General features: G+C 41.3%; 1 protein-coding gene across 1 annotated transcript in view; it reads right to left on the minus strand.

Moving 5' to 3' along the window:
- Positions 1-13,875, minus strand: part of LOC138644801 (aldehyde oxidase-like) — a 211,714-nt gene that overhangs the window by 95,535 nt on the left and 102,304 nt on the right. Inside the window, exons 9-12 of the mRNA XM_069733620.1 lie at positions 8,082-8,168; positions 5,591-5,766; positions 3,181-3,286; positions 2,972-3,094 (exon numbers count right to left, since the gene is read on the minus strand). Coding sequence (XP_069589721.1) covers positions 2,972-3,094; positions 3,181-3,286; positions 5,591-5,766; positions 8,082-8,168 — 492 coding nt within the window. The remainder of the gene's footprint in view (positions 1-2,971; positions 3,095-3,180; positions 3,287-5,590; positions 5,767-8,081; positions 8,169-13,875) is intronic.

Consider the following 13,875-nt stretch of genomic DNA (forward strand, 5'->3'; position numbering starts at 1 on the left):
ATATCAAATAAAATTTTTATTAGCTATCAAAAATATCTAAAAACATGTAAAAAAAATTACAGTAGATATGAAGAATATGTAAAGAAAAACTGTCACTCAAGTATCCCAGTAAATAATCAAAACAAATGTCACATGTATGCCAAAAACTATACAAAAATACAGACAAAAGTGAAGTTAATAAATAACTAGTATCATAAAATATGACAATTGGGAATTTTGATGCTATGAAATAATTGTTAGCAGGACTTGACACAATGTAGTGCAGTGTTCAATAGTCAAAAAGTCTAGAAATTAAGACTAAGTGACCATATAAAAATACTGTAGGTTTTTCACAGTACAATGTTTCTATGCATAATATGAGATGATAGAACTACAGATATTAAATGGACAAGGCAATGAAGGTAACCTATTGTCACGATTCCCCCGCACAGTGAATGATTGCTATGCTGTTCTATGGAAACTGTCTTTTTGAGGTTTCTGTGTCTTGATTGACAGCTTGGCTGTCCAATACTGTGATGGGCTTGCTGGGCTGTCAGTGCCATGATTGACAGCTCAACTGTCCAATCTGTGACTGGCAGCTGCGGGGCTTTCTCCAGGTGTTCAGTGTTCTGGTGATCGCCCAGCTACTTAACTGAGCTGTCTGCCTCTGATCCCTGCCAGACGTAGTTTGTGCGTCTTGATGAGTGTTGGCCTGATTCTGTTAATGTGTTCTGATAGTCTGCTGCCTGACCCTTTTGACCGTGTTCTGACTACTCCTTTGTCTTGTCCTTTTGATCCGCTATCTCTTGTTATTGACCCTGGATTGTGATCTGACTTACGCCCTCGTCTTTTCCCTTGGTTATCTACATACTCTCTTGGTATTGACCCTGGAACGTTTGACTCTTCTGCCTCACACCTTGTCCGTGAGTAGTGACTAGCGTCATATTAGTGACTCGCGTCACACCTATTTGCACATACATAAAAAACATAATATAACATAAGCAGCCAAAGGGATTTTGTTACTCAATAATTTAAGCTCTAAAATTCACATTGCCCCCTGAGGAGGCCCGTCTTGTGAATAATAACTTCTCTTTCAAATGGCAACTTGAGTATTTGACGATGTTTATCCAATCAGATCACAATAAAATGTATTAATTGAACTGTAGAGCTTATCTTGATCATGCGCTTAAAGAGTTAATGAAAGAAAACTAATATGGCTTGTGAGGATAAAGGCCATCAAAATAAATGTATTACCTTCCTTTCTTTACATTTTTCAGGCTACTCCTATCTCTTCACCTCTTGATTTTTTTCTAAAAGCTTCATTTTGTCATGATCAAATTTGTGTGGGTTGGATATAAGGCCAGCATTGGTCTACAAACATTTACACACCCTAAAGCCATAGGAGAAGCCATGCTTTCTGCATGAAGATCTATTACCAAGCATCCATTCTATACATCTAAGAAATTGTCACATTCACGACACAACAAACTAGTGGGTGACTCTTGAGCAAGAGAAGATCCCTGCCTATTGTAAACATTTCCCGAGGATGCAATTAGCAGACAAATCCCTGACTCAGCCCTATAACATTAACCAACACAAAGTTAAAAGTACGAAACAAACTATAAAAAATATACTACATGTATATACTAGGAAACTTCTGAGCCCTATAACCCATCTTTTTGTCATGGATATTGAAGAGACTCTATCCTCCGCTGGAGGGATGTGGATGTCCCATTTTTTTACCATGAGCCAGCTGGCTCTAGCCTTCCTTCATTCAGAGACTTGAAACCCCACAATCCGACCTACAGACCCTCATGGTTAGACTATATACAGGTGTGCTCCTTTATTGACTGTCGAAGAGATGGATGCTCATTCTGCTCCTTCCTTCAGAAAAAACTCTTCTTCCAAGAAACCACACCTAAAAATATGATTTCACTCTTCTACTGCCTCATCTGAGTTTCCAACAAGCATTTGATCAAAAATGAAAAAAGAATAATCTCATCAATTTAATGGCAGAAAGCATTTCTTTTTATTAACTCCCCACTGCATATTCTGCTCAGGAGAAAAATGAAAAAGTATTGACTAGGTAGTACCGCTCTAACCATCTCCACTTCATGCCATCTATCCCTCCGTCCCCGACGTTTGCTGGCATTGTAAGACAGATGTAGTCATTATGCCTAACATTTAATAAGGATGCAGGTCAATCCATTCTAGAAAAAAGTGTTCTTTGTCTAACAACCAAAAACTTTACATAGTGTAAGTAACACCCCTCAAAGAGCCCCTTTATCAATATCTCCTGAATTCATTGGTTCTCAAAAAGGTTCTTTTGTGCTTTGATTAACAGAGGAAAGCTCGGTTGATTCCATGCTTTGTTCAAGTGCATGCAGTTTTGGGAAGGAAGAGCTCTCTTTGGAAAATACGAAAACAAAACGTTATGTTATGTGATTGAGGCCTAATATATTGGATTCTGTTGATTCGTTTCTTGATTAATAATTATCATAATCGATCATTATTTTATTGAAGCCATAGAAATCTTTCACCAATCTCCGCTCCCGTCCCCTTTTTTATTTTTTTATTTTCTCTCTGTACCCCTGTTCTCACTATTTTCTATCCTGCATTTTTAAACTATAATATTACTCTTTTTTATGTAACATTAGTCTTGCATTGGTTACTAGATATTATACTGAGGGCATCTGTCTCCTTGCATTTCATGCTACTGATAGATAAGGTCTTATAAATATTGCTCTGTATGGCCTTTATCAACTTTCGTATTCTAGATTGCTACTTTTTAGAGACCAGTCCACATCGCTCTAGGGACAGCAGTCCGATATTATATTGTTGTACTAGTTGCTTCTTTCTATGGTTGTTAATATTTCTCTGGTCCCGACTGACCATCAATTTCTGTTATTTGTATAAAACCAAATCTCGGAACAGATTCTGATTTTTTGTGGACTATATGACTGATATTGCACTGTGGGCACAATAATATTACCTGAACGGATACAACAACAGGCTCCAGGTCTTCATATTGTACTCGCACTCGTGACGCTGCCTGATTGGCATGGTTCTGGGTGTTTGCTACTACCGCACATATAGCTTGCCCAATGTATTTTACCTAGAGAAAACAGAAATGTTGGTGTTTATAGGCATAACAGAGTGTGTGAGTGATAAAGTGATAAAACTGTCATGTTTCAACCATACTTCATATTCTGCAAACAAATCGGAGTTGTTCAGTCCTGGGACATCTGCCAAGGTTATTATATCTATTAATCCAGGTACTTTTAGTGCATTTTCTTTATTTATGGATCTGAGAACAAAGCAAGAAGTAAATAAAAAGCGTTCATACATTGCTGAGACAAAACTTATCATTTTATTTATTTTCAGTCAATAAGACCAATGTGAATGCAGGATATTTATCAGACTATCGACAAACATGTCAACTCAGTAAAAAAAAAATAGAAAAAATGTCCAAAAGTGGAGTTAAAAAAAGAAATAAAATAAAAGATACATTATAGATACAATAATGCTAAATGCAAACAATGAGGTTCATAAATACAACACTAATTAATGAAAATAGAACCTAAGTGGTCGCATGGAGATAAACCTGGTAAACCATGTGAGTCATTGTAGATTATGAACACCCCAGCAGCAAAAGTTAGCAACTAATGCCATATTTCAAAAATAGAACATACACAACTGCGGGAGCAAACCGACGTGCGTTTCGCCTGAGCTTCGTCCAGGGCGTGTTCATTAATTAGTGCTGTAATTATGAACCTCATTGTTTGCATCTATTTTGTCAATGTTTTTTTATTTATACCGTGGCAATTTTGCCCCAATTCATTGGTATACTATTCAACTCTAATATATCAACTTATACATTTATTTTTATATATATACTTTTTTTAATATTTTTCAGCTACTATATATATTTTTACAAATTATTTGTCCCAGGTTGTTGGGCTTTATATCCGTTGGGCTTTATATTCTTGTTGCCCTTGTATTTTATTTGAAATCAACTTGATTATTCCCCCTGGTATTTCCATATCCATTATTTAATAGACTTTCATTATTGCAGCCATCCATTGTACTTCATAGCAACCCATTTTTATTTTTGGCAGAGCAATTTTTTTGGAATACATAACAGTTTTTCACCGCGTTTTATTCAGATTTTTCAGACACAGAATGAACAAACACCAGGAATTCAGTTTTTCATTTTTTGTGTGCAGCTCACCATGTGATAAGACCATTTTATTATTTATTTATATATTTTTATGCTTTGTTACTTTATCACACTAAAAACATTGTTTTACAAAAATGTATTTGTTTTTGCATTGTCATTTTCTGAGAGCTGCAACTTTTTTATTTTTTTGCTAAATGCTAAATGCGGGACCGGTTTTCGGTCATATTGGCGGAGTTTTCGGGTGTTTGATTCACCCTTTCCTTACCCACTGGCTGCATGCTGGCCGCAATATTGGATTGAAGTTCATTCTCTGTCCTCCGTAGTACATGCCTGCGCAAGGCAATCTTGCCTTGCGCAGGCGTGTACTACGGAGGACAGAGAATGAACTTCAATCCAATATTGCGGCCAGCATACAATATTGCGGCCAGCATACAGCCAGCGGGTAAGGAAAGGGTGAATCAAACACCCGAAAACTCCGCCCATATGACCGAAAAACCGGTCCCAACTAGGGTTGAGCGACTTTTACTTTTTTAGGGTCGAGTTGGGTTTCGCGAAACCCGACTATCTCAAAAGTCGAGTCGAGTGAAATCGGCCGATTATGGCGAAAAGTCGGGGATCGACCGAAACACGAAACCCAATGTAAAGTCAATGGGACATCTTTTTTTTTCTTCTTCTCTCTCTCTCTCTCTCTCTCCCCCCTCCGTCCCTGAACAGAAAAGCTGGTGTTACACATTGCAAATCGCTACAGCGCACAAGCGACAAGATGGCGATAGGCGTCCACGCCCCTAAGACCTATGTCATCACTCTGCCCACACTCCTTCATTGGCTGAAAAAATGGCGCCAAACGCGTCATACGAAACGCGACTTTGGCGCGAAGATCGACGACCGCATGGCCAATTCCACACTAGGATCGGGTCGGGTTTCATGAAACCCGACTTTGCCAAAAGTCGGCGACTTTTGAATTTGTCCGATCCGTTTCGCTCAAGCCTAGTCCCGACAAATTCAGGTGACAGGTTCCCTTTAAGTCTTGTTTGTTGCAGGATGGTTTGGCATTTTCATTTGTATAATTTTTTTTTACATATGACTTTAGATTGTGTTTTATTCAATTTATTTGCTACATTTTTGTTGTGTTTTTTTCTTATGGTATATATAATACAACAGTTTTATAGTTCATGGAGATACCAATTATGTGTACTTTTTCTGTTTTATCACAAAGGCTGCGTTTTTGTGGCGAAATGGCTTCTCGCTATTTGTGTGCACTTTTTTTTTTTTTACTTTTGGACAAAATGTTAGACACTGAAAAATATGTTACCGGATTTATTATAGGCTTCTTGATAATGTAATAAGTGTTTCTTTTCATTCTGAAATGACAATTTCTTTCACATTTTTCACTCCATAGCCTGATATTATTCTTAAAACATAGAAGCTTACATGATTTTAGCCTGGTGTCTGCTGCTGGTTACTAGCGCTAAAAAAAGCTCTCCATCCACCGCTGATGTGTCTTCTCCATCATCAAACTCTTCCTCTACTATGGTTTGAAGGACATGAGGACTGTACGGTGCCGGCTGGTCATTTTCAACCTCATGCTGGTAATTTAGCTCTTGATTCTAGGTTGTAAACACAGATTATGCTATTAAAATCCAAACATATGAATGGTCTAGGATAGTAAAGGATTGTTGTAGCTGGCACAATGTTTCCCTTTATGATATTTTACTAATTTTTATTTACTTTTATTATTGTGATTTCTCTATGTTCATCTATTGCATCAAATATAGTAGAGGCATCTCTCCTGTAGGTAATTCTACATAAATGGTGAGGATATTCATTGACAAAACATTTATACCTACTCAAAAAGGTGAATAAACAGAGAAAAAATAAATAAAAAATAATCTTTATTCGATTAACAGATACAAAATAGAAAATGCTAAAAAAAAAACATAGAAGGGAAAACAGGTCCTGTACAGGGAACTCACTGCAAAATGTACTGGTGGTGAGTATAATGGCTATACAACATTAATACTTCCATAAACATGGCCCACGACAAACGCAATTGTGAAAAAGTGCATACACATTTATATTAAGACATAATATTTCATAATAACTGTATATCAAGTACTAAAGTAGGCATTAAACATCATGAAAAGTGGAAGAATAAAGGAAATTCCATTACTAGTTGTAAAGACCCAGTGGCTCCAGTGACTCCAATGTACGTTTCGCCTGGTGGCTTTCTTACTCCTTGCGGAAGCCAGCAGGAGAAACGTACGATGTATTGCCATTATACCCACTACCAATACTTTTTGCAGTGAGTTCCCTGTACAGGACCTGTTTTCCCCTCTATGTGTTTTAACATTTTCTGTTTTGTATCTGTTATTCGAATAAAAATTATTTTTGATTTATTTATTCTTTGTGTTTATTCACTTCTTTTGAGTAGGTATAACTATTATTAAAATTGTTAAAGGGAACCTGTCATGTGCAAGAATGCTATCTACCTGTAGATATTGGATTTAATCCACAGGTAAATAACATTAATATGCTGCCTGGTTGCCTTACTGAAAGTGCAGATACTGGGAGGAAATTAATTTATATCCTCCCAGGAGCCACTTGCTTTAAATCACAGGGGAGTACATATAGCGGTTACAGTGACTGCTCACTATACTGTGATCACTTTGATTGACAGTTCACTCTACACAGATGCGCTGCACAGCAAGCTGTCAATCAAAGTGCCGTGGAGTGATTGTAGCCAGCGCTCACAATATAGTGAGGGGTGACTGTAACCGCTATATGCGCTCTGCTATAATCGGAAGCAAGTGGTTCGTAAGAGCATATAAGTTAAATTCCTCCCACTATCTGCGCTATGAGTAAGGTGGCAAGGCTGAATTTTATCATTATTTACCTGCAGGTTAACTCTATATCTGCAGGTAAATAGCATCGTTACACATCTTTGCACATGACAGGTTCCACCTCCACCTGGATTGCCTTTCTTCTTTATGATGAGCCTTCAAACAATTTATCATCCTGGTCCTTGCTCTCCATGATACTCACCCAGACCTTTGGAGCTACACCGGACAGATATTCATTGGTGCACGTACCTACTGCCAAATTTTCATGGGCCAGAAAGCCATTGCCAGGTGCACACTCAGTCTTAAAGGGAACCTGTCAGCTGATACATGCTGCCTAAACCATGAGCACCATGTATCAGCTACAGGCTGTAGTATCCCTGCCATGTATATTTATCTCTGAAACGCTGCAGCGTTTCAAAGAAAAACATACTTTTAATAGGTGCTGGGGACCGAGCTGCACTGTGCACTAGTCCTACAGGTGGGGTCCTTGGAGGATTCTCCCCGCCCACTGACAATAACTGACAAGCATCATACACGTATAGGCACAAGGTTGTCAGTCACTGTCAGCGGACTGGGACAGCCCCCGGGGACCGGTCTGTATGACTAGTCAATAGCACGGCTCTGTCCCCGGCAGCTATGAAAAGTATGTTTTCCTCTAAAACGCTGCAGTGTTCCAGTGGTGAGTTGTGCAGTCTGTGAGGAAAATGGCACCAACAAATGCAGGAAAAGATCCTGTAATACTTATATATTAGCAAGTGCACAAACCCATGTCCCCAACACATTTGGTAAATTAGCAATAAAGTGACAGAGATTCAAAATGCAACAAACCCATCAATATGTGGCCCCTTGTCAACCCATTCCACTGCTATATGTTGTGTTGCTTTCTGCTTGCGTGATTGATTTTACCCACTTGCTAATAATAGCTGAGGAGATCAAAACACTAATACAAGGAAGGCCACAAATGTTAATAATTCGGAAAACAGTAACAAATGCGATATATAACAATAACAGAATAAATACAACTCCGTTATATACCGTATGCACACAAACACAGACTGAGAAGGACATACATCAGTACATACATGATCATCATGGAAACCATTTGACGTTCTCTGCTGATTGGCTTTTAATGAATTCTTGTCAGAGACAAATGTGGAGAATTGAATTTCCTGCACAATGGAGAAATTTGTCAAGGTTTATGAAATAACAATGGGTATAAAAGCATAAAAGCGTGATTGGAGATGGATGGGTTCAGAAAGTGCAAACACAGACAACATTCATCATCTCTTATCTATCAGTACTGCACTGGATGCAGATAATAGAAGATATAGCGGGTCGGATGTCTAAGACAACCTCTTTCAGAAGACAGCCCCAGGGGCGAGCTGCTGACTGCCCTGCTCTCACTCTTGTCAACCCCAGAAGTAGAAGTGCTGATTTTGCTGAGTAAAGCCCTGACCAAAGAAGTACTGCAGCAGCTGAAGTGCAATATTATAAGGTGCCATTGAGCCAAATAGACTGTAATGCGCCAGTCCACCAGTGCAAGAGCAACTTCTGCTGAGCAACTTTTTGTTCTAGATCATAGAGGGGAGATCCTGAGTAAAAGACCACCCTATATAAATGCTATGTGGCCTAGTAGAGCATATGGACAAGATTTGTCTTTATGAGACAACCCCTGTAAAGGGAAGGCGTCATCAGAAAATGACCTATTGTTTAAATTAGGTTTTGTGTTACATGTATTATTTTTAACATTTTTGACAAGGGTTTTTTCGTATGACAGCCTTTATTAAAAAAACAAAATCAGTAACTTTGCAATTTTCAGACTGGCCGCTTGGGCTTTTTTTTAGGCTCATACTTCCTGTCCTTTCAGGTAAGAGTTTTCATCAGGCTTCTTATCATCAGAGGCAGGGTTACAGTGACGGGTAACACCTCTGTACACAGCTGATAACACAGGATCCACCAATCACAATAAGTGATGTAAGGCTGGTTTCACACTTGTGTTTCAAAACGCATGCGTTTTAAAAAAAAACGCATGGTGAAAAAACGCATGTAAACGTGTGCAAATGCTGCGTTTTTTTGACGCATGCGTTTTTGCATGTGGTGAAAAAAACACGGCGTTTTGACGCATTTACATGCGTTTTTCATGCGTTTGCGTTTTTTAAACGCATGCAGATAAATGTGTGACAGCTGCCAATCATCAAAATGAAGTAAAAAACCCACTATAAACAGAAAGAGCTAGGGTTAGGGGTAGGGGTAGGGTTAGGGATCCTAACCCTAACCCTAAAGGGATCCTAACCCTACCCCTAACCCTAAAGGGATCCTAACCCGAACCCTACCCTTAACCCTACCCCTAACCCTAACCCTACCCCTAACCCTAACCCTACCCCTAACCCTAACCCTACCACTAACCCTACCCCTAACCCTAACCCTACCCTTAAAGGGATTAGGGTTAGGGGTAGGGTTAGGGGTAGGGTTAGGGGTAGGTGTTGTGAATTCTGTGGCAGAGCTCCCTCCTGTGGTCACAAGTGGTACTTCGGCTGGTTCTCTCTGTGAGCTTCCGTTGGTGGAGGAAAGTGGTACTGCGGCTTCTGAGTTTCCTTCCTCAGGTGATGTGGTGAAGTCGTTAGGTGCTGCTCTATTTAACTCCACCTAGTGCTTTGATCCTGGCCTCCAGTCAATGTTCTAGTATTGGACCTGTTTCCTCCTGGATCGTTCCTGTGGCCTGCTGCTCTGCATAGCTAAGTTCCTCTTTGCTATTGGTTTGCTGTTTTTTTCTGTCCAGCTTGTCAATTTGTTTTTTACTGCTTGCTGGAAGCTCTGGGACGCAGAGGGTGTACCTCCGTGCCGTTAGTTCGGTACGGAGGGTCTTTTTGCCCCCTTTGCGTGGTTTTTGTAGGGTTTTGTGTTGACCGCAAAGTTACCTTTCCTATCCTCGCTCTGTTCAGAAAGTTGGGCCTCACTTTGCTAAATCTATTTCATCTCTACGTTTGTCTTTTCATCTTAACTCACAGTCATTATATGTGGGGGCTGCCTTTTCCTTTGGGGTATTTCTCTGAGGCAAGGTAGGCTTATTTTCTATCTTCAGGCTAGCTAGTTTCTCAGGCCGTGCCGAGTTGCATAGGGAGCGTTAGGCGCAATCCACGGCTGCCTTTAGTGTGGTTGGAGAGGATTAGGGATTGCGGTCAACAGAGTTCCCACGTCTCAGAGCTCGTTCTTGTTTTTTGGGTTATTGCTAGGTCACTGTATGTGCGCTGACCTCTATGTCCATTGTGGTATTGAATTACCTTTCATAACAGTACTGGAGGCCCAAAGTACTAATGATTCCCAATAGAGGGAAAAAAGAAGTTCTGAGACCATTTTTTTTTCTTTGCACTGTGTTTTGCCTTTTTTTTCCCCTAGACATTTGGGTGGTTCAGGACACAGGTGTAGCAATGGACTTTAAAGGTCTGTCTTCATGTGTGGATCAGCTCACGGCAAGAGTACAAAGTATTCAAGACTTTGTGGTTCAGAATTCTATGTTAGAACCGAGAATTCCTATTCCTGATTTGTTTTTTGGAGATAGAACTAAATTTCTGAGTTTAAAAAATAATTGTAAACTATTTCTGGCTTTGAAACCTCGCTCCTCTGGTGACCCAGTTCAACAAGTTAGGATCGTTATTTCTTTTTTGCGTGGCGACCCTCAGGACTGGGCATTTTCTCTTGCGTCAGGAGATCCTGCATTAAGTAATATCGATGCATTTTTCCTGGCGCTCGGATTGCTGTACGATGAGCCTAATTCTGTGGATCAGGCAGAGAAGAATTTGCTGGCTCTGTGTCAGGGTCAGGATGAGATAGAGGTATATTGTCAGAAATTTAGAAAGTGGTCCATACTCACTCAATGGAATGAAGGTGCGCTCGCAGCTATTTTCAGAAAGGGTATCTCTGAAGCCCTTAAGGATGTCATGGTGGGATTTCCTATGCCTGCTGGTCTGAATGAGTCTATGTCTTTGGCCATTCAGATCGGTCGACGCTTGCGCGAGCGTAAATCTGTGCACCATTTGGCGGTATTACCTGAGCTTAAACCTGAGCCTATGCAGTGCGATAGGACTTTGACCAGAGTTGAACGGCAAGAACACAGACGTCTGAATGGGCTGTGTTTCTACTGTGGTGATTCCACTCATGCTATCTCTGATTGTCCTAAGCGCACTAAGCGGTTCGCTAGGTCTGCCACCATTGGTACTGTACAGTCAAAATTTCTTCTGTCTGTTACCTTGATCTGCTCTTTGTCATCGTATTCTGTCATGGCATTTGTGGACTCGGGCGCTGCTCTGAATTTGATGGACTTGGAGTATGCTAGGCGTTGTGGGTTTTTCTTGGAGCCCTTGCAGTGTCCTATTCCATTGAGAGGAATTGATGCTACGCCTTTGGCCAAGAATAAGCCTCAGTACTGGACCCAGCTGACCATGTGCATGGCTCCTGCACACCAGGAGGTTATTCGCTTTCTGGTGTTGCATAACCTGCATGATGTGGTCGTGTTGGGGTTGCCATGGCTACAAGTCCATAATCCAGTATTAGATTGGAAATCCATGTCTGTGTCCAGCTGGGGTTGTCAGGGGGTACATGGTGATGTCCCATTTATGACTATTTCATCATCCACCTCTTCTGAGGTTCCTGAGTTCTTGTCTGATTACCGGGATTTATTTGATGAGCCCAAGTCCGATACCCTACCTCCGCATAGGGATTGTGATTGTGCTATCGATTTGATTCCTGGTAGTAAATTCCCAAAAGGTCGACTGTTTAATTTATCTGTGCCTGAGCACGCCGCTATGCGGAGTTATGTGAAGGAGTTTTTGGAGAAGGGGCATATTCGCCCGTCATCGTCGCCATTAGGAGCAGGGTTCTTTTTTGTAGCCAAGAAGGATGGTTCACTGAGACCTTGAATAGATTACCGCCTTCTAAATAAGATCACAGTTAAATTTCAGTACCCCTTGCCGCTGTTATCTGATTTGTTTCCTCGGATTAAGGGGGCTAGTTGGTTCACCAAGATAGATCTTCGTGGTGCGCATAATCTTGTGCGTATTAAGCGAGGCGATGAGTGGAAAACTGCATTTAATACGCCCGAGGGCCATTTTGAGTATCTAGTAATGCCATTCGGACTTGCCAATGCTCCATCAGTGTTTCAGTCCTTTATGCATGACATCTTCCGAGAGTACCTGGATAAATTCCTGATCGTATACTTGGATGATATTTTGATCTTCTCGGATGATTGGGAGTCTCATGTGAAGCAGGTCAGAACGGTGTTTCAGGTCCTACGTGCTAATTCTTTGTTTGTGAAGGGATCAAAGTGTCTCTTTGGTGTTCAGAAGGTTTCATTTTTGGGGTTCATCTTTTCCCCTTCTACTATCGAGATGGACCCTGTTAAGGTCCAAGCCATCCATAATTGGACTCAGCCGACATCTCTGAAAAGTCTGCAAAAGTTCCTGGGCTTTGCTAATTTTTATCGTCGCTTCATCTGCAATTTTTCTAGTATTGCTAAACCATTGACCGATTTGACCAAGAAAGGTGCTGATTTGGTCAATTGGTCTTCTGCTGCGGTGGAAGCTTTTCAAGAGTTGAAGCGTCGTTTTTCTTCTGCCCCTGTGTTGTGTCAACCAGATGTTTCGCTTCCGTTCCAGGTCGAGGTTGATGCTTCTGAGATTGGAGCAGGGGCTGTTTTGTCGCAGAGAAGTTCTGATTGCTCGGTGATGAAACCATGCGCCTTCTTTTCCAGGAAGTTTTCGCCTGCTGAGCGAAATTATGATGTGGGCAATCGAGAGTTGCTGGCCATGAAGTGGGCATTCGAGGAGTGGCGTCATTGGCTTGAAGGAGCTAAGCATCGCGTGGTGGTCTTGACTGATCATAAGAACTTGACTTATCTCGAGTCCGCCAAGCGGTTGAATCCTAGACAAGCTCGTTGGTCGTTGTTTTTTGCCCGTTTTGACTTTGTGATTTCATACCTTCCGGGCTCTAAAAATGTGAAGGCGGATGCTCTGTCTAGGAGTTTTGTGCCCGACTCTCCGGGTGTATCTGAGCCGGCGGGTATCCTCAAAGAGGGAGTAATTGTGTCTGCCATCTCCCCTGATTTGCGGCGGGTGCTGCAAAAATTTCAGGCTAATAAACCTGATCGTTGCCCAGCGGAGAAACTGTTTGTCCCTGATAGGTGGACGAATAAAGTTATCTCTGAGGTTCATTGTTCGGTGTTGGCTGGTCATCCTGGAATCTTTGGTACCAGAGAGTTAGTGGCTAGATCCTTTTGGTGGCCATCTCTGTCGCGGGATGTGCGTACTTTTGTGCAGTCCTGTGGGATTTGTGCTCGGGCTAAGCCCTGCTGTTCTCGTGCCAGTGGGTTGCTTTTGCCCTTGCCGGTCCCGAAGAGGCCTTGGACACATATCTCTATGGATTTTATTTCAGATCTTCTCGTCTCTCAAAAGATGTCAGTCATTTGGGTGGTCTGTGATCGCTTCTCTAAGATGGTCCATTTGGTACCCTTGTCTAAATTGCCTTCCTCCTCTGATTTGGTGCCATTGTTTTTCCAGCATGTGGTTCGTTTACATGGCATTCCAGAGAATATCGTTTCTGACAGAGGTTCCCAGTTTGTTTCGAGGTTTTGGCGAGCCTTTTGTGGTAGGATGGGCATTGACTTGTCTTTTTCCTCGGCTTTCCATCCTCAGACTAATGGCCAGACCGAACGAACCAATCAGACCTTGGAAACATATCTGAGATGCTTTGTTTCTGCTGATCAGGATGACTGGGTGTCCTTTTTGCCTTTGGCTGAGTTCGCCCTTAATAATCGGGCCAGCTCGGCTACCTTGGTTTCACCGTTTTTCTGCAACTCTGGGTTCCATCCTCGTTTCTCTTCAG

This window comes from Ranitomeya imitator, chromosome 7 (genome assembly GCF_032444005.1).
Source record: "Ranitomeya imitator isolate aRanImi1 chromosome 7, aRanImi1.pri, whole genome shotgun sequence".
Lineage (NCBI taxonomy): Eukaryota > Metazoa > Chordata > Amphibia > Anura > Dendrobatidae > Ranitomeya > Ranitomeya imitator.